Genomic DNA, 23,427 nt, shown 5'->3' with positions numbered 1-23,427 from the left:
TACAAGGTAAGCATTAATGTTGGCCCTTCTCATGTAGACCCCCCCTGCACTTTTAAAATATTTCACATATTATATTTTTTCACTATTCTTTTAAAATACCCATCACTGCATATCTGCAACACAATAGAATGCTGAAATTACTTCTTAACTGAACTTCCAGTCTTCTAGGAGAGGCAGGCCAGTCCACACAAGGGGGTTATGCACTCCAGTCAGCAGATGGAGATTGAGATAAACTGACTCACTGATGTCACTGTTATATAGTACTGCACAGACATCAGCCTGCCAGCATTCCTGGAAAAGCCTGCTGTGGAAAACTGAACACTGGAACTGTAACAAACACTTCTTGAACCCACAAGAATTCACTTTTTTTTCTTTTCTTTTTTTTTTAAACTTCCAGGAGACCAAAAAGCACTAGGCTCAAGAAAATAAATGCAGAAATGCAATAGCAGCAGGAAAAGAAAGCCTTCACTTCCCAGATACTCATTGATCCAGAAACCTCTTATTAGCCTCCAAATTCTGCTGTTAATAATGGTCCTGAGAAAGGACAAAGCAATCTAGAACCATCAGCAGCATAGGCTGTCCAGGCCTGCCTGTCCTAGAGGAAAAAAAAAACTCTCAGGTAAGAAGTAATTTCACCACCTTCTTCCAGACAGGCCAGTCCACACAAGTGGGATGTACCAAAGCTACTCCCTAGAAAATAGCCACTGCTATTACTAGCATCAGTAGCAAGGGATAGAGTTAGTTTTTGTGTACTTGCCAGGTACTTATAGCCTGGATTGGCCACTGTTGGAAACAGGGTGCTGGGCTTGATGGACTCTTGGTCTGACCCAGTATGGCATGTTCTTATGTTATGTTCCATCAAGACCATCCTTGCAAATGACGCATCCTCCTGTGCTCAAACATCCAAATGATAATGTATGGAGAAAGGCTTCCTTGCACTATGTTGCTGCTTTAAAGATCTCCAATGGAGATAGCAACTGTAACTCTGCCCAGGATACAGCCTGAACTCTAGAAGAAAGAGCCCTAATTTGCCTGGGCAAAGGCTTCTCTGCCAATTGTCCTTGTTTACCCACCAGAGAAGGGAGGAACGTAGTTGGTGGGTTACTTGGATTGAAGAATGTAGTGGTTGAATGGCTTGGATCCATTGTGATCTTAGAGTCCATTGGGTTACCCTCATGCCAAGCCTTGCTAGAGGCGTGACATGAACTGTAGAGGCCATGTGGCCTAGTAAAGTTAGAAGATGATGAGCTGTTGCTTGTGTCTGAGTGAATCGAGTTTGCCAACAAGGACAATGTTTCTGCTCGATCCTCGGGTAGAAAGGCCTTTGCAAGGACGGTGTTCAGTTCTGCTCCTATGAAGTGGAGCAGGTGAGACGGTGTGAGATGGGACTTTTGATAATTGATGAGAAAGCCCATGGAGTGAAGTAGAGCAATTGTTTGGTTGAGAGAAGTTATTGCTCCTTGGTGAGATTGACTTCTGATGAGCCAGTCATCTAGATATGGGAAAACATGGACACCTTGTTTGTGCAAGTGTGCTGCTATTACTGCCAGACATTTGGTGAAAACTCTGGGAGCAGAGGCGAGTCCGAATGGCAGTACTGTGTATTGGAAATGCTGATGACCCACCATGAACACGATGCCCCACGAACTCAGATTACAGAATAATCTCAAAACTTTTAAGAAAAATCTAAAAACATGGCTCTTTAAAAAAGCCTTCATCAAAAAGAGTGTGGAGGGTAGAGAATGAAAGTACAGGGTAATGCAGATGAGAATGAATTTACTCAATCCTACATTTAAGAAGTAATTTTTCAAAGCGATAGTAACTCAATAATATACCTGGACTTGACCAACATTACTCAAATAATGATTTTATTTATGAAATTGTAACCGAACTTTATTGGCACCTGTTAGAATGTACGATATCCTACATTTACTTACCTTAGTCTATGTGCCTATTTGTAAACCGTTGCGATGGTATATAACTTAGCGACGGTATAGAAAAGTTTTAAAATAAATAAATAAATAAATGAAGCGCAGATACTTGCGATGAGGAGGGAATATTGGGATGTGAGTGTAAGCGTCTTGAAGATCCAGAGAACAAAGCCAATCTCCTTTTTGAAGAAGTGGGAGAATGGTGCCTAGAGAAACCATCCTGAATTTCTCTCTTTAGAAATTTGTTGAGATTTCTGAGGTCGAGGATGGGACGTAGGCCTCCTGTTTTCTTGGAATGAGGAAGTAACAGGAATAGAATCCTCTGCCCTGCTGAGTCCGAGGTACTAACTGGATAGCCTTGGCTCTCAGAAGGGTGGATAATTCTGCTTGTAGATGAGTTAGCTGAGATTTTTGCTGTGGGCAGAAACTCGGTGGAGAATCTGGTGGAATGGAGAGGAAATTTAGTTTGTAACCATGGGCGATTATGGAGAGTACCCATTGGTCTGTTATTGTTTGCCAGTGTGTGTAAAAGTGGGATACTCTTCCCCCCACTGGAAGTTGTGTTTGAGGATTTAAAGGTGTGACTTGTTCTCTGGCTTGAATCTCAAAACCCCGCCACTGGGCCTGACTGAGGCGGAGGTTGCGTGCGAGGAGCTCTAGGTTGTCTTGTTTGGGAGCGTTGTTGTTGAGGCCTAGTAGATCTACTCCTGGAAGTTTGGGAGTAGCATCTTCGTGGCCTGTAGTAAGAACGCCTAGGTTCCCTCCGGGGTAAGCGTCTTTGAGGTTGTGTAGAAGTATCCAGAGGCATTTGGGACAGCTGACGTAATGTTTCTGTATGGTCCTTTAGCTGTTGGACTGCTTCTTGGACCTTATCTCCAAATAAGTTGTCTCCCAAACATGGTAAATCTACAAGTTTTTCCTGGACCTCAGGCCTGAGATCCGAGGCCTTGAGCCATGCATACCTGTGAGCAGTAATTCCAGCAGCTGCAGTCCTGGAGGCAGTGTCAAAGCTATCATAAGCCGCTCTCACCTCATGTTTCCCTGCTTCTAGGCCTTTGTTCACTATGGCCATGCTGGTTCTTGAAACTGTGCAGGTAAAAAATTTGTGAATTCTTCCATCTGTTTACATAAGTCTCTCTGATACTGTGTCATGTATAACTGGTATGCAGAGATTCTGGAATTTAGGATTGCAGCCTGATACACTTTTCTTCCCAAGGAATCGAGGAAGTGGTGATTCTTACCCGGGGGAGTTGAGGAGTGAGGGCGGATACGCCTTGATTTTTTCTGGGCAGATTCAACTACCACTGATTGATGTGGTAGTTGTGCCTTTTAGAAACCAGGTGCTGTCTGAACTAGATAAGTTGAATCCACCCGTTTATTTACTGGTGAAACTGTAGATGGATGCTCCCAGATCCGGTGTTGGAGATCTAGGAGCACCTCATGAATTAGGATGGCCAAAACTTGCTTGGGTGGATCTACAAATTGCAGGACCTCTAGAGTGTGCTGTCTAGTGTCTTGCTCTGCTTCCAACTTAAAAGGAATGGTGTCTGCCATATCCTGGATAAAGGTGGAAAATGACAGGTCTTCTGGTGGGGACTTTTTTCTCGGTTCCGGTGGTGAAGGTTCCAACATGAAGCCCTCAGAAGACGTGTCTGTATTGTGGTTATCCCAAGAATCGTCCTCATCATCTCTATAAGGAGATTTTGTGGTGGATTTGGGTGGTAGATGTATTCCTGATGGACCCAGCAATGGGTCACCGATAGGTGGCAATGGAGATGTCTGTTCCACTGTTTTTTTTGGTAAAGTGTCGATGACATCCTGATATCTTTGTAGTAGACGCTGGAAGAAAGCTCTTCCAGTGGTGATTGTGTCGATGGAATAGCAGTAGGAATCGACGTCGATGTTGAAGGTGGTCGCATTGGTGTTGAAACTGCTGTCAGCGGTAACATTGGTATCGATTTCGAAGAGGTCGATGGCAGTTGTGCGTATATCGATGTCGACGCAGTTATTATTCTTGGTGTCGACATCGAGTCACCTTTTGTCCTCGGTGTGAACGTCGACACCGGCACTGGTGGACCCACTGGCATCGGCAAAGTTGCCGGCATCGATGCTGGAAGCATCGGCATTGACGAGCCCGTTGGAATCAATTGTTGTTCCATGAAAGCCTGTGATACCGCTTGTCTGATGATATCAGACAATTCCAGCGTTACAACTGATGGTACCAGAGCAGTTGTAAGTGGTGGCGGAGGCTGAGGTGTAAAATCCGGTGCAGAGCCCTGCAGAGGATCAGGTATCGAAGACGGAGGATGAGGCCCAGGCGCCGACGTTTCCTCTGTCCGTGGCCGCTTCGCCGTCGATGGTTCCTGGGGAGCGGGTTCAGACATCGATGGTCATCGATGTCTATGCTTGTGCTTTGATTTTTGAGGTTCGATGGATTTCGAAGATGATGAAGGCGACGAATGATCCCCCGATGGTCCCGGGCAGGGTTTTTTAAGTAACAGGCGCTTAGTCACTCCGGCCGGAGATGACTTCGATGATGTCGAAGGCGATGGGATGAGCTGAAGACGGAACAGATGTTCCATTTTCTCCAGTCGAGCTTTGCGGCCCTTCGAAGTCATCTCGGTGCATTGTGGGAAATTATTTACCTCATGTTTTTCTCCGAGGCACAGCACACATTCGATGTGCGGGTCGGTAATCGACATTTTTCGAGCGCATACAGGACATTTTTTAAATCCTGTAGCCATATTTCTAGTCAACAGCCGTCGAAAAGAAGTTAGAATTTGTGAGAGGAAAAATTTTCCTTCAGCAGGAAGGAAAAATTGAGAAAGAGGTACTCACCAGCCGGTGAAGAAAATACCCCGAGAGATTTGTGAGAGAGAATATCAAGAAAACTTTGACTTTACAGTCAAAAAGTGTGTTGAGAGAATCTCAACGGCTCCTATCCCGCGATGCCTACAGCAGGGTGGAAAAACGAAGACTGAAGAGAGACACTTGTGGCAGAGAATATCATATCATAGCATGCTGGGCATGCTCAGTGGCACCACAGTGCCAGTCAAAAGTTTCTAGAAACTTTGACAGAAAGCTTTCCCGCACTAGGGCTCAGTTAGTGACGTCACCCATGTGAGGACTAGCATCCTGCTTGTCCTGGGATAATACCAACTGCCAAATTTAAGGACTATGACTGCAGTGTGTGATCCAACAGAGGACTGTTGCTGAAATAACTAAACTAAGTACGCTAGCAGGTGATATAAAAAAGGAGAAACAAATCCCTCAATAGTGGCAAATGAAGGCTCATGGTGACAAATCCCCATCCCTGGCTCCAACTGAGCTGGAGGCTCAAAGGAGACGGAGCAAACTGACAGGTCAAAAAAAAAGGGCTCTATTGCAAAAAACATTTAAAAGTTTTTGTGCGTTCCACAATGCAAGATTCTACTGTACTTTTAACATACATATTTTAAAAATCCCAAACAAAGAAGCTTTACCACTCTTTCAAAGTAGCCCCAATTTTTTATTCTATTTCCTCTGGCTACTCACCTCATCACTGTGAGAAAACATAGGAGTAAACACATTCTCCAAGAGAGAAAGAACATGCTCGTACGCTTCAAACAGGCACCGCATGGTCTGAAGTTTCACCACATCTTTATATGGACCCTTTGCAACTATGCAATAAAAACAAGAGGAGTTACATTCAGGTATGGACATGGTATCTGGATGTATAGACCAACAAATCTACAATTGTAACTGTTTCAATTTAATGTTAAAAAAAAAGTGTGTGTATAGATATATAGATAGATATGCTATATAGATATAGAAAGAGAGGGAGAAAGATAACACCAACAAAAAAACATTTTCTGATTTTTAACCATAAATGACCAGGAAATGCGAAGTATAGAAATCTCTGTATCTCCTACATTCTATTTTTCTCTCTTTCAAGCTTCTGTTTGCTGTAATTATAGATTCTTTCATTTTTCTGCCAGCACATTTTTACTAGGATAATGTGCCCCCCCCCAAAAAAAAAAAAATATAGGGGCACAATAACTAGACAAAGCCCAGCAGCAAACTAATAAAACCTAAAGAAAACTATGGGTCTATGCAAAATTAAATAAAAAATGACCAAATGCAAATGATAAACCATCTATGTGTCACAAAAATGTCTCTGTAAAGGGGAGATGAGAGAACAACTGACACCTCTCACAAATCAGTGAAAACTGAATATAGATAACTGAGCACACAAAAGAAATACTTTAGTGAGAGAATGATAGATGTCTGGAACAAACTACCATGCAAAAATCTCCGCCCATAGTGAGGTAATATATTGTATTTAATACTAAAACTCCACAGCACCCCACTCACACTCTACAATTAATTATGATATGGGATGAACTAGGTTTCATACATGATCTGTTGCATGCCTCCACGGAAGTAAAAACGCCATCTGAATGAAGTGATGAAACCAGACAGTGAGGAGAAGAGACAAAAGGACTCCCCTGACGAAGAAACATTCTTTTCGAATCATGGCCATGTTGGGAGAAACTGACAGCTAAGTTAATTGGGGACATTTTAAGTGGTTAAAAAGTAGGAGCAGTGTAGTACGCAAAGCTGGTTTAGATTGCGTTTGATATAAAGCATTTTTAAATTTTCACAAGACACTAATATATTTTTCACACAAAAACTAATAGAGAAAATTCATAGAAAAATTGAGGTTGGGAAGGAGGTAAGTTCATGATTACATAAGAATTTTCTGTAAGCAAGGTCGTGGATGCATGCAACAGATCGTGTATGAAACCTGCTTCATCCTATATCATAATTAATTGTAGGATTTGGAACAAACTACCTGCAGAGTTTGTAGCAACCAAAACCGTACAGTGACAAGGGCAGATGGGGAAGGGTCCTGAGAGTGTTGGGCTATTTATTGAACCCTAATGCTCAATCACACAACATGACAAATAAGCAGACTAGATGGGACAAAGGGTCCTCACTTACCATCATCTAATATGTTGCTACCAACAAAATTAGCTCTGATGCAGACATCAACACCAGTGTTACCACATGTGCAAACCATGCATCAGCATAGAGCAGCAGCGAGAAAAGGAATTTGATGATTTAAGTACTATACATATAGATATATATTGTATTCATTATAACCCTCCTTGAGATGAAAAGGAAAGGCAAACCATTACATTAAAAAAAAAAAAAAAAGCATTGGCCACAGCACAACAGGTCCTGATGGTCAAACTCAAAGACCCATAGCACTTACTCACTTTAGCTTCACATTTACCTGTTCATAATTATAGCGCCAGGCCAAGTAGTAATGACTTTTTTTTTATTTTTATGTTTTTAGGGCTTTATGATTAAGTTGTCCTACTCTCTTTTGTGTCTATGCCTCCAATAGGATCCTAGGCTGATTGCTTTTAAATCTGAATTACCAGAGGCTTAGGGAAAAGGTTATCCTCTAGCAACTTATCCAAACCAACAAAAAATGCAAAAAGCGGAATATAAATATAAATAAATAAAATAACTGCTGTAATGAATTCCAGAGCTTAACTATGCGCTGAGTGAAAAAAGAATGTATTCGATTTGTTTTAAATGAACTACTTGCTAACTTCATGGAGTGCCCCCTGGTTCTTCTATTATCTGAGAGAGTAAATAACTGATTTACATTAACTTGTTCAAGTCCTTTCATGATTTTGTAGACTTCTATCATATCCCACCCTCAGTCATCTCTACTCCAAACTGAACAGCCCTAACTTCTTTAGCCTTTCCTCGTAGGGCAACTGTTTCCATGCCCCTTATTTTGGTTGCCCTTCTCCGCACTTTCTCCAGTGTAGCTATATCCTTTTTGAGATGCGGTGACCAGAACTGCACACAGAATTCAAGATGCGGTCTCACCATGGAGCGATACAGAGGCATAACATCCTCCATTTTATTTTCCATTCCCTTCCTAATAATTCCTAATATTCTGTTTGCTTTTTTGATCACCACAACAAACTGGGCCGATTTCAATGAATTATCCACTATGACGTCTAGATCTCTTTCCTGAGTGGTAACTCCTAAGATAGAACCTAACACTGTAACTGCACAAGGGTTATTTTTCCCTATATGCATCACTTTGCACTTGTCCACATTAAATTTTATGTGCCACTTGGAAGCCCAATCTTCCAGTCTTGCAAGGTCCTCCTGTAATTCATCACAATCCACATGAGATTTAACTACTCTGTATAATTTTGTGTCATCCACAAATTTGATCACCTCACTCGTCATACCCCTTTCCAGATCATTTATAAATATTTAAAAAGCACCAGTCCGAGTTCAGATCACAAGTACACTGTTTACCTGTTTTTCCACTGTGAAAACTGACCATTTAATCCTACTCTGTTTCCTGTCTTTTAAACAGCTTGCAATCCACAAAATGACATCACCTCCTATCCCATGACTTTTCTGGTTTTCTTAGAAACCTCTCATGCAGGACTTTGTCAAACGCCTTCTGAAAATCCAAATACACCACATCTACCAGTTCACCTTTGTCCACATGTTTATTCACCCCTTCAAAAAAATATAGATTTGTGAGGCAAGGCTTCCTTTGGGTAAACCCACATAGACATGGTTTGATGGGACACAGCTAATCTAAATATTTTGTGATTTTATTCTTTATAACAGTTTCCACAATTTTTCCTGGCACTGAAGTCAGGCTCATTGGTCTATAGATTTCCAGATCACCCTGGATCCCTTTTTAAATAAGGCGTTACACTGGCCATCTTCCAATCTGCAAGTACATTGGATGATTTAAATGATAAGTTATACATTTTTACTAATTGTTCTGAAATTTCATTTTAAATTTCTTTCAGAACCCTGGGGTGTATACCATCTGGTCTAGGTGATTTACTTCTCTTCAGTTTGTCAATCAGGCCAAGCACATTTTCCAGGTTCACTCTGATTTGGTTCAGTTGATCTGAATAATTACCCATGAAAACTTTCTCCAGAACGGGCATCTCTCCAACACCCTCTTCAGTAAACACTGAAGCAAAGAAATTGTTTATTCTTTCCGCGAGGGTCTTATCTTCTCTAACTGCCCCTTTAACCCCTTGATCATCCAACTGTCCAACCAACTCCCTTGCATGCTTTCTGCTTCAGATATTTTTTTTTTTTTTTTAAGTTTTTGTGAATTTTTGCCTTCTTGGCCAACTTCTTTTCAAATTTTCTCTTAGTCTTACATTTAACTTGCCAATGCTTAGGCTTTATCCTATTTTCTTCTGATGGATCCTTCTTCCAATTTTTTAATTAAAATCTTTTGGCTAAAATAGCCTCTTTCACCTCACCTTTTAACCATGCCGATAATCATTTTGCCTTAAGAACATAAGAAATTGCCATGCTGGGTCAGACCAAGGGTCCATCAAGCCCAGCATCCTGTTTCCAACAGAGGCCAAACCAGGCCACAAGAACCTGGCAAGTACCTAAACACCAAGAAGATCCCATGCTACTGATGCAATTAATAGCAGTGGCTATTCCCTAAGTAAACTTGATTAGTAGCAGTTAATGGACTTCTCCTCCAAGAACTTATCCAAACCTTTTTTGAACCCAGCTACACTAACTGCACTAACCACATCCTTCCTTTCACCTTTCTTAATGCATGGAATACATCCGCTACATTGGATCGGTTACCGGTTTGTTTTCTTGGACCATACATCTGGTCTGTGCTTCTAGGATGTTTTGTTTATTTTTTTAAAACAATGTCTGTTGTTTTAAGGTAAAACATATGCCTGTTGCATATGTTTTACCTTTGAGGCTGCACCTTTCAGTTTTTTCTAACTATATTTCTCATTTTATCAAAGTTTCCCTTTTGAAAGATTAGTGCTAGAACCATGGGATTCTAGTCACTAATTCAAATTTGATCATATTATGATCACTATTGCCAAGCGGCCCCACCACCGTTACCTCTCTTACCACTGAGAATTAGATCTAAAATTTCTCCCTCTCTCATGAACTAATTGTTCCATAAAACTGTCTTATTCCATCCAGGAACTTTACCTCACTAGGATGCCCTGATGTTTCACTTACCCTGTCAATATTGGGGCAATTGAAATCTCCCATTATTACCGCACTACCAATTTGGTTAGCTTCCCTAATTTCTCTTAGCATTTCACTGTCTCACCATTTTGGCCAGGTGGAAGGTAGTACACTCCTATCACTATTCTCTTCCCCCAACACACAAGGCATTTCTACCAATAAAGATTTGATTTCATATTTAGTCTCATGCAGGATCTTTATCCTGGTGGATTCTATGCCATCCCGGACATAAAGTGCCACCCAGCCACCAAGATGCTCCTCTCTGTCAATACAATATAATTTGTACCCTGGTATGGCACTATACCACTATGTCTCTGAGATGCCAATTGTCTAGGTCATTATTCACTGCGATACACACTAATTCTCCCATCTTACTTCTTAGACTTCTGACATTAGCATACAAATATTTCATGTATGTTTTTTATTTGTATTTACATTCTGCTTTTCAGTTGACAGGGATAAAATGGAATCTTTTAGCTCAGCTGGGTTTTTAGTTATAGGCACTTAGACTACTTTTATTATTAGTGGAACCTCTCTGTTGAGATGCCCTAACTCTTAACGCTTCATTAGTATCCATTGAAGATATCTCCCTCTGAACCATGCGCTGCTGAGCAACTGTCAGCTTTCCCCTTTGTTCTAGTTTAAAAGCTGCTCTCTCTCCTTTTTAAAGGTTAGGGCCAGCAGCCTGGTTCCACCCTGGTTAAGGTGGAGCCCATCCCTTCAGAAAAGAGTCCCCCTTACCCAAGAGGTTCCCCAGTTCCTTACAAAACTGAATCCTTCTTCCTTGCACCAGCGTCTCATCCACACATTGAGACTCCGGAGCTCTGCCTGCCCCTGGGGACCTGCACGTGGAACAGGGAGTATTTTAGAGAATGCTATCTGGGAAGTTCTTGATTTCAGCTTTCTACCCAAGAGCCTAAATTTGTCTTCCAGAACCTCCCTCCCACATTTTCCTATGTCGTTGATGCCCTCATGTACCATGACAGCTGGCTCCTCCCCAGCACTGTCTAAAATGCATTCTAGGTGACGCGCGAGGTCCTCCACCTTCACACCAGGTAGGCATGCTACCAGGTGATCCTCATGCCCACCAGCCACCGAGCTGTCTACATTCCTAATAATCGAATCACCAACTATGTCGGCCGACCCGACCCTTCCCTCCTTGACAGAAGGCCCTGGGGAGACCTCCTCAGTGCGAGAGGACAGTGCACCATCTGGAGAGCAGGTCCTTGCTACAAGATCATTTCCTGCTGCACAAGGTTGATGCTCTCCAATCATGAGACCTTTCTCCTCCAAGGCAGCACCAGGGATGCCAGACTGGAGCTGGGACTTAGCTACTATATCCCTGAAGGTCTCATCTATATACCTCTGTCTGCCTGAACTCTTCCAGAGATCAGATTCGTTCTCTGAGGGGCAGGAGCTCTCTGCATCGGATGCACATATACAATTTCTCACCGGCAGGTAAAAAAAAAAAAAATCATAAATGTGACACTCTATGCAAAAGACTGGGAGGCCCCCCTCTTGCTGCTGGACTGCTGCCTTCACCTTAAATTTGTTCAGTTCCTAGTTAAGTTTTAGTTTGCTGTGGGGTAGGATTGCGCACAATTAGGGTTCTTTAATAGTATTAGTGTATTCACTATATATCTGGTAGTAACCTACAAGGGAATGATCAAACTCTTGATAAGGTGCGAGGAATTTCTGAGTTTAAGGCCAATTTATTTTTATTCTTTTTATTCTTTTTTTTATTTTTTAAATATGAAAGTGACACCTGCTTATAACTTAAAGGATGAGCTAGGGGTGGGTGGGAGAGGGATGGGAAATACAAACTTCTGTTTATTGCCTGACTTTCTATCTATTTAAAACAAAACACACTAAATTCAGGCCACTGTTGGAAACAGGATGCTGGGCTTGATGGACCCTTGGTCTGACCCAGTATGGCATGTTCTTATGTTCTTAATATACCCCAATAGTTTACTTCTCTCCAATACTTTTAAGTTTTAAAAATGTCTCCAAGCAGTACTTACTGAATTATTTCCAGTCACCAGCAAGCTGATCTTCTCCTCTCAGAGCTCCCACTGAGGTCCCTATATCCCTTCTAATCAGGGATCTTGCAAGGGATACAAAGAAGCCATACCTCCAAACATGAAAATCCTAACCCAAACTAGCTGAACTGTGGCCAACTGCAACCCTATAGGTTCTGAACTAAAGAAACTTAAGAAGCAGAGTTTAACACATACCCGAGAACAGAATAACAACATACATGGTCCTGGACTGCTCTGGCTGGACTCAAGGAAAGGAAATTAGCAGGTAAGACAAAATTTTGCCTTCTTCATCCAGCCAGAACATTCCAGACTCATGAGAAGTACCCTCAGACTGGGTAGGAAACTTCCAGTCATGTTCTCAAAACACCCAAGCCACAGGCAGCATTCTCCTTGGCTTCAACATTCATATGGTAATGCTTTGTGAAGAAATGTAAGTAGGTCCAAGCAGCTGCTCTGCAAATCTCCATCAGTGATAAACCTTTAGAGATACATGCCAATCTGGTGACCTCATTAATATGCCAGGCTATGGAAAGGACCATTGAAAGGAACAAAGAGACAATCTAATTTTCCAAAGGGATTAGAGATCTTTAGATACTGCAAAAGGACCTAGAAAACAACCAACTGGTGAAGTGCCTCGCAGCCCTCTGTTCAAGATTCCTTCTTGAAAGAAGACAAACATTTGAGTAAGGCAAACTGGACAAGACAGACTTCCTATAACCTCACAAGGGGTTCCCTACAAGAAAGGGCCTGCAACCCTGAAATTTGTCTGACTAAACAGATCACTATTAAAAAGCCGCACTTAAGAGTCATATCCTTAAGTGCCGCTCTTTGGAGGGGGGATTTCAAGACCAAATGAAGGAGCTCCTTCCTGTGAGGATGTATATACTTAACTCCACCCCTTAGGAATTATAAAACGTCTGAGTGAGCTGCTGAAAATTGTTCCTATAACAAGAAATAGCTGTCACCTGCAACTTGAGGAAATTTTGCACCAGGCCATGCTCTAGACCCTCCTGTAACAATGTCAAGATCAAAACCACCAAAGTCTTGCAACACAAAACATTCCCTCAGCCCACTATGCTTCAAAAATCCTCCACTGTCCATCATAAGTTAGTGAAGTGGATGTCTTTCAGGCTAGTAACAGGCATCACTCCATCAGAGTAGCCCTTCTTAGTCAAGCAATCCTTTTGAGGACCAAATGGAACCTGGTCCCCGATAGTCATTGGACCCTATGACAACAGACCCCTGACCTGAGGAAATCTCAGGTCCATGGACAAGATCCATGGACTATAGGTGCCTGGGTCAATTGGAGATCACTAAAAACCCCAGCCTCCAATGCCCGGCCATATTCTGCAACACCCATACATAATACTGTGGTCAGACCAAGATTGCATCAAAAGCATCCAGACCCGCAAAATCCTTCTCCTTCCTGCGGCTGAAAAATGCTACCACCTTAAAATACTCACCAGTGGCCACCAAAGCTATAACTGCATCTCCCCAACTGTTTGTGAACTGGAAGAAAGCCACATCCAATAGCTCTCACTCTCCTGGTTCTAATGTGCCAGCTCAAGAATTATGCTTGAATATTCTCCATCACCTCTAAATAAGCCATTCACAGCACTCTCATGTGCTTTTTTACCACTTTAAAGCATAAGCTCACCTCTCTGGTCACTTGAGGACTCGTTGCCTCCCTGGTGATTCACCTAAGCTATGGTGTTGCCTGAGAGATTGACCTAATAGAAGTTATGCAAGCTCCTGCAGTGCATTTCTTACAGCCCTCGTTTCCAATTGACCCATTTGGACTCTAAGAGATTCCAAGCTTCCTAAACAAGTTCCCGATAGACAGATTGGCATCGGTCCAAGCAGGAAGATCCAGGTACTTCTGTCAAAAGAACCACCCTCATGGAATAAATATGTTACTGGAGAGAATATACTGATAATAGGAACCTTTGTATGCTGAGACCCACTTTCTCAAACTCCTGGGGCAGAAAGGTACAGCACTAACCAAGAAGGTGAAAGGGGGTGGGGGGGGGGGGGGGAAGGAGAAAAATGTAAAATGCTGTGTGCTGTAAATTTTTTAGTGATCAGATTTGTACCATTGTTTAAGAAATATGTGAAGGATCAGTGAAAAACAAACAAATCCATCCCGATCTGTTTAGATTCATAAAAGATAAGTGGGAGAAATGTGCAAAAAAACCTTTAAAAATAATCATTTCTTCAGTAAAACTGAAAATTAAATAGAATTGTTTCCATTTTTTTGTTTTAACTACCAAATAAATTCTCTAAAATGTTTTCTAATACTGCTGTTTTAAACAGAGCACATCAGTGCATTGATCAGTTACAAGAAATCTGTGAGATCAGATTAAATATTGTTTCCTAACCATTCAAAATGATCTCAGATTTTTTTTTTTTTGCTGCTATATATTAATAAAAAATGCTTATCCTGAGTAATTTATCAAAATTATTTTTTTTTACTCTCATACTTACTTCTTTCAATCTCTTCCACAATGAAAGGATCAAACTGTATTTTGTCAATGCTTTCATCCAGACAATAGGTCTGATAGATTTTCTTCACTTCTTTGTGGAGAGGTATCATTTCCTCCTCTGTTAACTCTGGTTGCAAAATTCTGTCATTGAACTCCTCTGGGCAAGGAAGAGAAGAGAAGGTCAATATTCAAAAGCTATTTGAACAGATAACTTTTTTTTATCTAGCCAAAAAAAAGGCGTTCTGGGAAGGAGTAAAGTTACCTAGCTAACTTAGCCGATTTTCAATACTAGGCAGATAATTTTAGACCTGTTTCAGAGCAAGCCTAAAGTTATCTAGACTTGTGTGGCCTGATAACTAGCTACTTTCTTGGATATCTTCAAAGATAAAAGATATCCAGTAAGTAGTGCTCCTGTTTAAAAAAAAAAAAAAAGTTATAGGCTTCCCAGTCCGATTCCATCCTTTCCTCTCCACTGGCTGTAACACCCCCCCAACCCCTAGATATGTTTTTAGTGTAGATATACAGTATTAGCACTGCCAGGGCCTGGCCTCCAGCCCTCTCTCCTCTCTCCCACTGCTAAAGATAAAAAGAAATCACACCTTTACCCCCCCCCCCTCCCCCCATACCTGCATCAGGGCTCCCATTTTGTATGCCGGAATCGCTGTATAGTGCGATCCCGGCCGCTTCCAGCATGATTTTGGTAATAACGCTAGAAGCATACATTTTCACTGATACAGTACACTTCCAGCGTTACTACCAGAATCATGCTGGAAGTGGCCAGGATTGCATTGCACTGTGATCCCTACATACAAAACAGGGCTGGAGGTCTGGGCCTGGCAGCACTATTATATCTGCATTAAAAACATTTCTAGGGGTTGGGGGGAGTTGCTGGCCAGCAGGAGCGGGGGAGGGGGGGTGGTTTCCAGTGGAAATCAGGCCTGCAATATATATATATATATATTTTTTTTTTTTAAGGGAGTGCTACTTACCCGGATATCTTTGAAGATATCCAGGTAAGTAGCTAGTTATTCAGCCACACAATGCTAGATAACTTTAGTCCCAACCAGACAGTGTCAAACAATAACTTTCAACAAGTATATTCATCGGGATGTTTATCTTGCTAAATATACAGGACAAGTTATACAGCTAACTTTAGCTGGATAATTTGTCCACTAAAACGACCTATTGAATATGACCCCCGGATGTATTTTAGCAAAGGCTAGAAGATACTCATTTAAAAGAAGGGTTATTTTTCTCTCATATACAGCACAGATGCTCCTAAAATACATAGAAACATAGAAATGACGGCAGAAAAGGACCAAACGATCCATCCAGTCTGCCCAGCAAGCTTATAGTGGCATCTACCGTGCCATACAGGTCGCCTTCATACTTATCACTTCCCCAGACCTTCAAAGTGAGGGCCCTTGTTGGTTGCTGTCTGAGTCCAATTCTCTGTTACCTCTTGCCGTTGAATCAGAGAGCAATGCTGGAGTTGCATCAAAAGTATCAGGCTTATTGGTTAAAGGTAATAACCACCGTATCAGCAAGTTACTCCCAAGCTTGTTTTCCCAGACCGTAAAATTCAATGTTCTTGTTGGTTGCTGTCTGAATCTAATTCCCCTTTTCCACCGGTCGTTAAAGCAGAGAGCAATAATGGAGTTGCATCAACAGTATGAAGGTTTATTGGTTAACGGCAGTAACAGTCACAACAGTAAGTTACCCTATGCATTCTTTTCTTCATTTCCAGCTTCTAGCCTTTAGGGATCCACAGTGAATAAAGTTTATCAGGAAGTGACTATATAATACAGATATGGCCAACTTCAGTCCTCAAGAGTCACAAACAGGTCTGTTTTCAGGATTTCCATAATGAATATGCAAGATATATATACCGTATTTGCATTCAATGGAGGCAGTGCATGCAAATCTCTCATATGCATATTCATAATGGGTATCCTGGAAAACAGGCCTGTTTGTGGCTCTTGAGGACCAGAGTTGGCCACCCCTGATATAATACAATTCTTAAGAAAACTAAATTTATCAAGCTCAAGAGACAGACAAGGAGAAACTTTCCCCAAAGTCAGGCTTTGGCAAGCAGGCAGCTTTATTTCAAGTAGTCAATAGCAACGGACTAATTTCTCAGCAAACAAATGTTATGTTAATTCACATTTAGCAATCATTCATTCAATGCAGTTCCGACTGAGAAATGAAGTGATTAAAGGAAAAATAAAAGGTTTTATCCAGTTTTTGGTATTAAGAGGCTCTAGTGAAACTGAGCAACTTTGAGTCACCAATCTCTTCATAGAATCATTACATAATTGTGGTACCTAAAACTAGATCCAGTCTTGAACACACACTGGGAACCACCTGATTAAGAGGTTTCACTAGGCTTTGAGGATAGGGCTTTTGAAGAACTGGTGTAGCTGAGCAGGCCTCAAACACAGCACATGAAGCAAAGCTATAAAGCAATCTCTTTGCTTTAAGGTTCTGGCAGAGCTGGGGTTTATCACCCCTAAAAGCAGTGGTTCCCAAATATGTCTTCCAAACCCCACAATCAGTCACATTTTCAGAATATTCACAATGAATGTACATGAAAGAAATCTGTATATGGTAGATCTTAATATCACTCATGCATATTAACTATGGATATCCTGAAAATCTGATTTGCTATGGAGTCATGAGGGCAGGTTTTCGAACGCACTACCTTAAAAGCTTTTTCTCCAAGATAGGCGCTCCCCAACTCACTCCTCCAGGACTGCAACCCTGATGGGGTTTTCAAAATTTCCATAATGAACATATATATGAGATCTATTTGCATAAAATGGAGATATGCAAATCTATCTCATGCATACTCACTGTGGAAATTCCAAAACCAAGCAGGTTGTAATGTTCTTGCAGGACTCTGTAGTAAGAAAGTGCAGGTGTGTAGCTTCTAATCAAGATAGAGACTTGCTGAAACACTTCTTTTCCAAGCGGCTCTCAACCTTTAGGCTATCTTAACTCCACCCTAATTAAAGAAGCACCTGTAGCCAGTCTCAGGCTATAGATGGAAAGTTTTATTTTTTAATCTTTTTGAATTACCCATCACATGCTCCATCACTGGTATACATAGGACAAACTTCAAACAATATTTTCAGCTTCATACATTAGGTTACAAGAACTTATATCAACAGTGTTCCTTTTTGCTTGTAAATTTCCTCTTCCCTCACCCACTAGAAAACCAAGTATGAATGTTTAAAAATGCAGCAAAGATATCAGTTATTTTAGACACTTAAATAACAGTACAAAAAAGAAAATAAAACAAGGAGGGATCTCAAAAGACATCTTCATTTGAATTCTAAATTAAGGCTCCTGGGCAGATCTTAATCCCCATCAGTCAAGACCAAGCATCAAGAATTAGTTTTACTACAAAAAAAAAAACCCACACACATATGGGTCCCCATACTAGATGAAATTTATTCCTACTTGATAATTTCCTTTCCTTGAGTCTAGTCAGACCGGTTCAGACGAGAGGATTATGTTCACCAACCAGCAGATGGAGACAGAGACAAATAGGTTTGTAAATATCAACCCTGATAGGCATCAGTTCTGACCTCAACATGCCAGTATTATCTGTAACAAACTCCAAAACTAAGCAATTAACGCCTTAAAACCAAAAGGACTTCCAATAATAGAGAAGAAAGTTCAATGTAAACAAAAAGTAGAACTATATACAGAATTGGTATTTAACATGCCTTCACAGCCTTCAGAACAAACAGTAAGGTCATCTAATATTCACTTCCTTTCACCTGCTAACTTCCTTTTCTTATCAACTGAGAACATGAAAAAGTGGCACAAAAACTGGGAAGGTCCTGGGCTAGTCTGACTGGACTCAAGGAAAGGAAATTATCAGGTAAGAATAAATTTCTCATTCCTCTTCATCCAGTCATACCAGTCTAGATGAGTGAGATGTACTCAAGCTATTCATTAACTGAGCAGGCCCCGCCAAACCCGCTATAATACTACTAAGGCAAACAAGGCCTCTGCTCTGGCCCTCACACCCAAGTAATAATGCTTTGAGAAAGAATGTAAGGAGGATCATGTCACTGCTTTTCAAATCTCATGAGGAGACAAACTATTTATTTATTTAAGCATTTTATATACTGTTATTCCAAAAGAAGATCACAACTGTTTACAAAGCGACATTCATAATATAGCCTAACATAATACTTAAAACATTAACTCAAGGGTTTATAAAGTAATTTGTGCTACACAATTTCCTTTTCAGAAGTCTTCATACATTAGTCAGAGTTATTTTAGGATGCCTCTTGGGCCCTAGTTGAATGTGCTCTGATTCTTTGTGGCAACGCCTTATTCTTAATATTTTTGCTCTGAACGACCGTTTTTTGTTTTTTTTTTTATGGGAATTGCTGATCTCAACCTCAAGATAAACAACTATATTCCCACAATTCAACTACAATTTTATAGATGCACGATTTTGACCGTCATAATAGGCATCATCGCATAGTACTGTTAGACTTTATTACTCTGCCTTATGAGCAATCAATCCTAGGTCAGTCCTGAGTATTTTTTTAAAAATTTTTGTATTTGCACAATGTGACATTCTTCACCATTTAACTGCTCTTCAAGCATTCATTTGTGTAATTACACTGAACTTGAACTTATCTTTTGTTTGAAGAATTCATTCTTTTGCCCGTCAATTTCCCAAAGTTCCAGTTGAAATGTCAAAAAAAACAAAACAAAACCCGCTGAGAATCGCCATGCTGCTCTAATTAAGTAAGCCCATGATAAAGGATTTCGCTGTCTGAAATATGGCTCCGTGTCGGGCATTGGTACCGGAACCTTGGGAAATTGACGGGCAAAAGAATGAATTCTTCAAACAAAAGATAAGTTCAAGTTCAGTGTAATTACACTAATGAATGCTTGAAGAGCAATTTTGAAATTTTAAACTGTGAAGGATGTCACATTGCACAAATACAAAACATTTTTGAAAAAATACTCAGGACTGACCTATGATTACACATAAGGCAGAGTAATAAAGTCTAACAATACGATGAGATGATGCCTATTATGACAGTCAAAATTGTGCATCTATAAAATTGTAGTTGAATTGTGGGAATATAGTTGTTATTGTTCATCTTGACAGCCTTATTCTTAACATAAGCCGCTGTGATTACCTGCTTACCCCAACAGGCAAGAGATGCCTTGGTTGCTGCTTCACCTTAATTTGCTCCACTGAACAAAATAAAGAGATGATCTGATTTCCTGAAATCATTTGTGACTTAAAATACCTTAGAAGAACTCTCTGAACATCCAAGAAATGAAGGCTCTTGTACCCTTGCTCCTCACAAAGTTTGCTAAATGAAGGCAAACAGACCATTTGATTTAGATGAAACACTGACACCACTTTTGGAAGAAAGGGAGGGGCTGTCCAAATCTTGAAAACATCCTCCCTAATCACCAGAAATGACTCCCTACAAAAAAAAGACCTACAACTCCAAAATCCTTCTGCCTGAACAAATGGCTACCAGAAAAACTGCCTTTAAGGTAATAAGCTTCAGAGAAATCCTCTTTATAGGTGCAAACACAAGGACCTGCTATGAAAGACAAAAGCAAGTTCAAATCCCTTACTGGAGGTTTAATATGTTTGCCTCCTTTTAAGAATCGCAAACATCTGGATGGGATGACAAAGGCCTCCCCAGCAGGCAACCTCAACAACATGCAATAACTCAACTTGTACCCACTGTTCTCTCTATGCTGCGCACATGCACGGCCGAGCACAGCTTTTATCCCCATAAGCAGGAAGACCAATGGGGCCATGGTGGAGCTCACGCCACCATGGCCCGAAAAAAAATAAGAGACCCTGAAAACTTTGTGTGTTCATCATTCTTACCCACCTAGACCCAGAAGACAATTTGGCAAGCCACACAGGAAAGGGGAGATGAGCTCCAAGATGCTTTCCATCAGTTCCATGTGGGACCTGCATCCTTTCATGGTTGCACATTTGCCCCACTCCTAATCATTAGGATGCCCCTAAGCACAGGAGACACAATCCTTGCACACAGAGGGCATTGCTGGAACCCGCTAGACATGATTGGCTGTAATAAGAGGATAGCAAAATCAAACTTTATGATAGTGACTCGAAGGCCGACAGCGCACTGTTGCAGAACGGAATACGAAGTTAAATGGAAACAGGTAAACTAAAAAACCTTACTTAGAGCACTACAAGACAAAAACGCATGTATTAGAATACAGGGATAGTGGATGTGAAGATATTTTGGTGTACATGTAGGTATAGACAACCCCACGTTAAATGGAATGCTGCCAAGAGAAGCATAAGACATTCCTTTGCCTGAATAAGCAATAATGTAGCTAAACTGTGAAGAAATGCTATAGCTTGGGGGAAAAAAAAACCTGTTTTCTCACTGTGAAGACATTTTAGCTAGAGCACAAGAAACCTTTTACTATGCACAAGCAGCTGCTTTGTTTAGATGACAAGTTGACCTCCACTGGAAAAGAAATGCAGTCTTAATGTGTATATGTTGTAGGTTTTGTTAATTTAAAAAAATGATTAATTTTGTGTGACTGTGTTTTTATGTTGTGAATAGTTCATTGCTTTGAGTGATTTATGCCCTTCTGGAAGAAGTGGTGAGAATGAAAACAGTAAACAAAATCAAAAGGGATTGGGATAAATATGGTGGACCTTAAAGACTAGAGACTGGAAATAAAGAAAAGGGTGCAAGGGGCTAACCTGCATGGTATGCAGTTACTACTCTTAACAGAAGGCATAGGGATGGAGAAATTACTATTTACCTGATAATTTCCTTTCCTCTAAGGTAGGCTATACCACATCAGTGGATTTTGGACTCCTACCAGAAGTAGACTGAGTAAAGATGACTTGCTGATGTCACTGACATATATAGCTCTGCCCTAATATCAGCCTACCAGTATCTTTAGAAAAGCCAAAAACTTTGGACAAACTAATTACACCTGAACATGACTATTAACAATCAACCACTCGTGATTCTTAACCAACTGGGAAACACTGAGCTCAGGAAAAAGTTAACATCAACTAATCTTAGGGGCTGGTTATGTCACTTACCAGTCCTTCAAACAAATTAACAGAAACAACACTCTTCATCCTCAGTATATAAAGGACGAGATAAAAGCAAGTAGGCAGCTCAGGGTAGGTTGTGGATTGGCCTGCTTTCCTTAGAGGAAATTAAATTATCAGGCAAGTATTAATTTCTCCTTCCTCTGCACTCAGGCAGGCCAATCCATACCAGTGGGATGTACCAAAACTACTCCTGAAAAGGGTGGGAGGCTGCCTGTGGTCCCGTTAACACAACATGCATGAAAGCCATGTCCTACTGAGCCCTAATGTCCAAGCTATAATGCTAGAAGAAAGTTTGTAAGTCGGACCATGTCACTGTTCAGCAAATCTAAATGGGAGACAACAACCGAAGCTGCACCCACGAAACCGCCTGAACTCTAGTGGAATGTGCCCTGACCTGTCTAGGTAATGGGACATCTGCATCCACATAGGTGGCCATGATGACTTCTTTCACCTAATGGGCTATAGTTGCCTGTGTCACCGGTTCTCGTTTACCTCCACCATGGAGCAGTGTCTATCAGATTTCCTGAAAGAGTGAGTAATCTTCAAATACCGCACCAGATGCCGCTTGACATCCAAGGCTTGCAACAGAGAACAACTGAGCAGTCTCGATAAAGTGTTGAAGAAATAAATTATGGTAGATTCAAGATTTGTTGTAAGAAATGTTTGTAGTTTTAATAGCTATTGTTATTTACTATTGTTTTTATGTATGATATAGTTTTTATGTTTTTAAAAGATTGTAAACCGATGTGAAGGTTAGGTCCATACACCGGTATAGAAAAAAAAAATGGTTAAATAAATAAATATGATGATAATCATGCTCATCTCTATCCTTGTCCAGTGTGGGCAGGGAAACAGACCAATTGAAATGAAACTCAGAAACCATAAGAACATAACATAAGAACATAAGAAAATGCCATACTGGGTCAGACCAAGGGTCCATCAAGGCCAGAATCCTGTTTCCAACAGTGGCCAATCCAGGCCATAAGAATCTGGCAAGTACCCAAAAACTAAGTCTATTCCATGTTACCATAGCTAATGGCAGTGGCTATTCTCTAAGTGAACTTAATAGCAGGTAATGGACTTCTCCTCCAAGAACTTATCCAATCCTTTTTTAAACACAGCTATACTAACTACACTAACCACATCCTCTGGCAACAAATTCCAGAGTTTAATTGTGCGTTGAGTAAAAAAGAACTTTCTCCGATTAGTTTTAAATGTGCCCCATGCTAACTTCATGGAGTGCCCCCTAGTCTATTATCCGAAAGAGTAAATAACCGATTCACATCTACCCGTTCTAGACCTCTCATGATTTTAAACATCTCTATCATTCCCCCCTTAGCCGTCTCTTCTCCAAGCTGAAAAGTCCTAATCTCGTTAGTCTTTCCTCATAGGGGAGCTGTTCCATTCCCCTTATTTTGGTAGCCCTTCTTTGTACCTTCTCCATCTCAATTATATCTTTTTTGAGATGCGGCGACCGGAATTGTACACAGTATTCAAGGTGCGGTCTCACTATGGAGCGATACAGAGGCATTATGATATTTTCCGTTTTATTCACCATTCCCTTTCTAATAATTCCCAACATTCTGTATGCTTTTTTGATTGCCGCAGCACACTGAACCAACGATTTCAATGTGTTATCCACTATGACGCCTAGATCTCTTTCTTGGGTTGTAGCACCTAATATGGAACCCAACATTGTGTAATTATAGCATGGGTTATTTTTCCCTATATGCATCACCTTGCACTTATTCACATTAAATTTCATCTGCCATTTGGATGCCCAATTTTCCAGTCTC

General features: G+C 40.8%; 1 protein-coding gene across 4 annotated transcripts in view; it reads right to left on the bottom strand.

Moving 5' to 3' along the window:
• Nucleotides 1-23,427, bottom strand: part of SNX14 (sorting nexin 14) — a 271,117-nt gene that overhangs the window by 141,645 nt on the left and 106,045 nt on the right. For all 4 annotated transcript variants that reach the window (XM_029595485.1, XM_029595488.1, XM_029595486.1 and 1 more), the window contains exons 13-14: nt 14,519-14,674; nt 5,466-5,590 (exon numbers count right to left, since the gene is read on the bottom strand). In XM_029595485.1, the coding sequence (XP_029451345.1) occupies nt 5,466-5,590; nt 14,519-14,674 (281 nt within the window). The remainder of the gene's footprint in view (nt 1-5,465; nt 5,591-14,518; nt 14,675-23,427) is intronic.

The sequence above is a fragment of the Rhinatrema bivittatum genome, chromosome 3 (assembly GCF_901001135.1).
Source record: "Rhinatrema bivittatum chromosome 3, aRhiBiv1.1, whole genome shotgun sequence".
Lineage (NCBI taxonomy): Eukaryota > Metazoa > Chordata > Amphibia > Gymnophiona > Rhinatrematidae > Rhinatrema > Rhinatrema bivittatum.
This window is presented reverse-complemented; position numbering and strand designations above follow the sequence as displayed.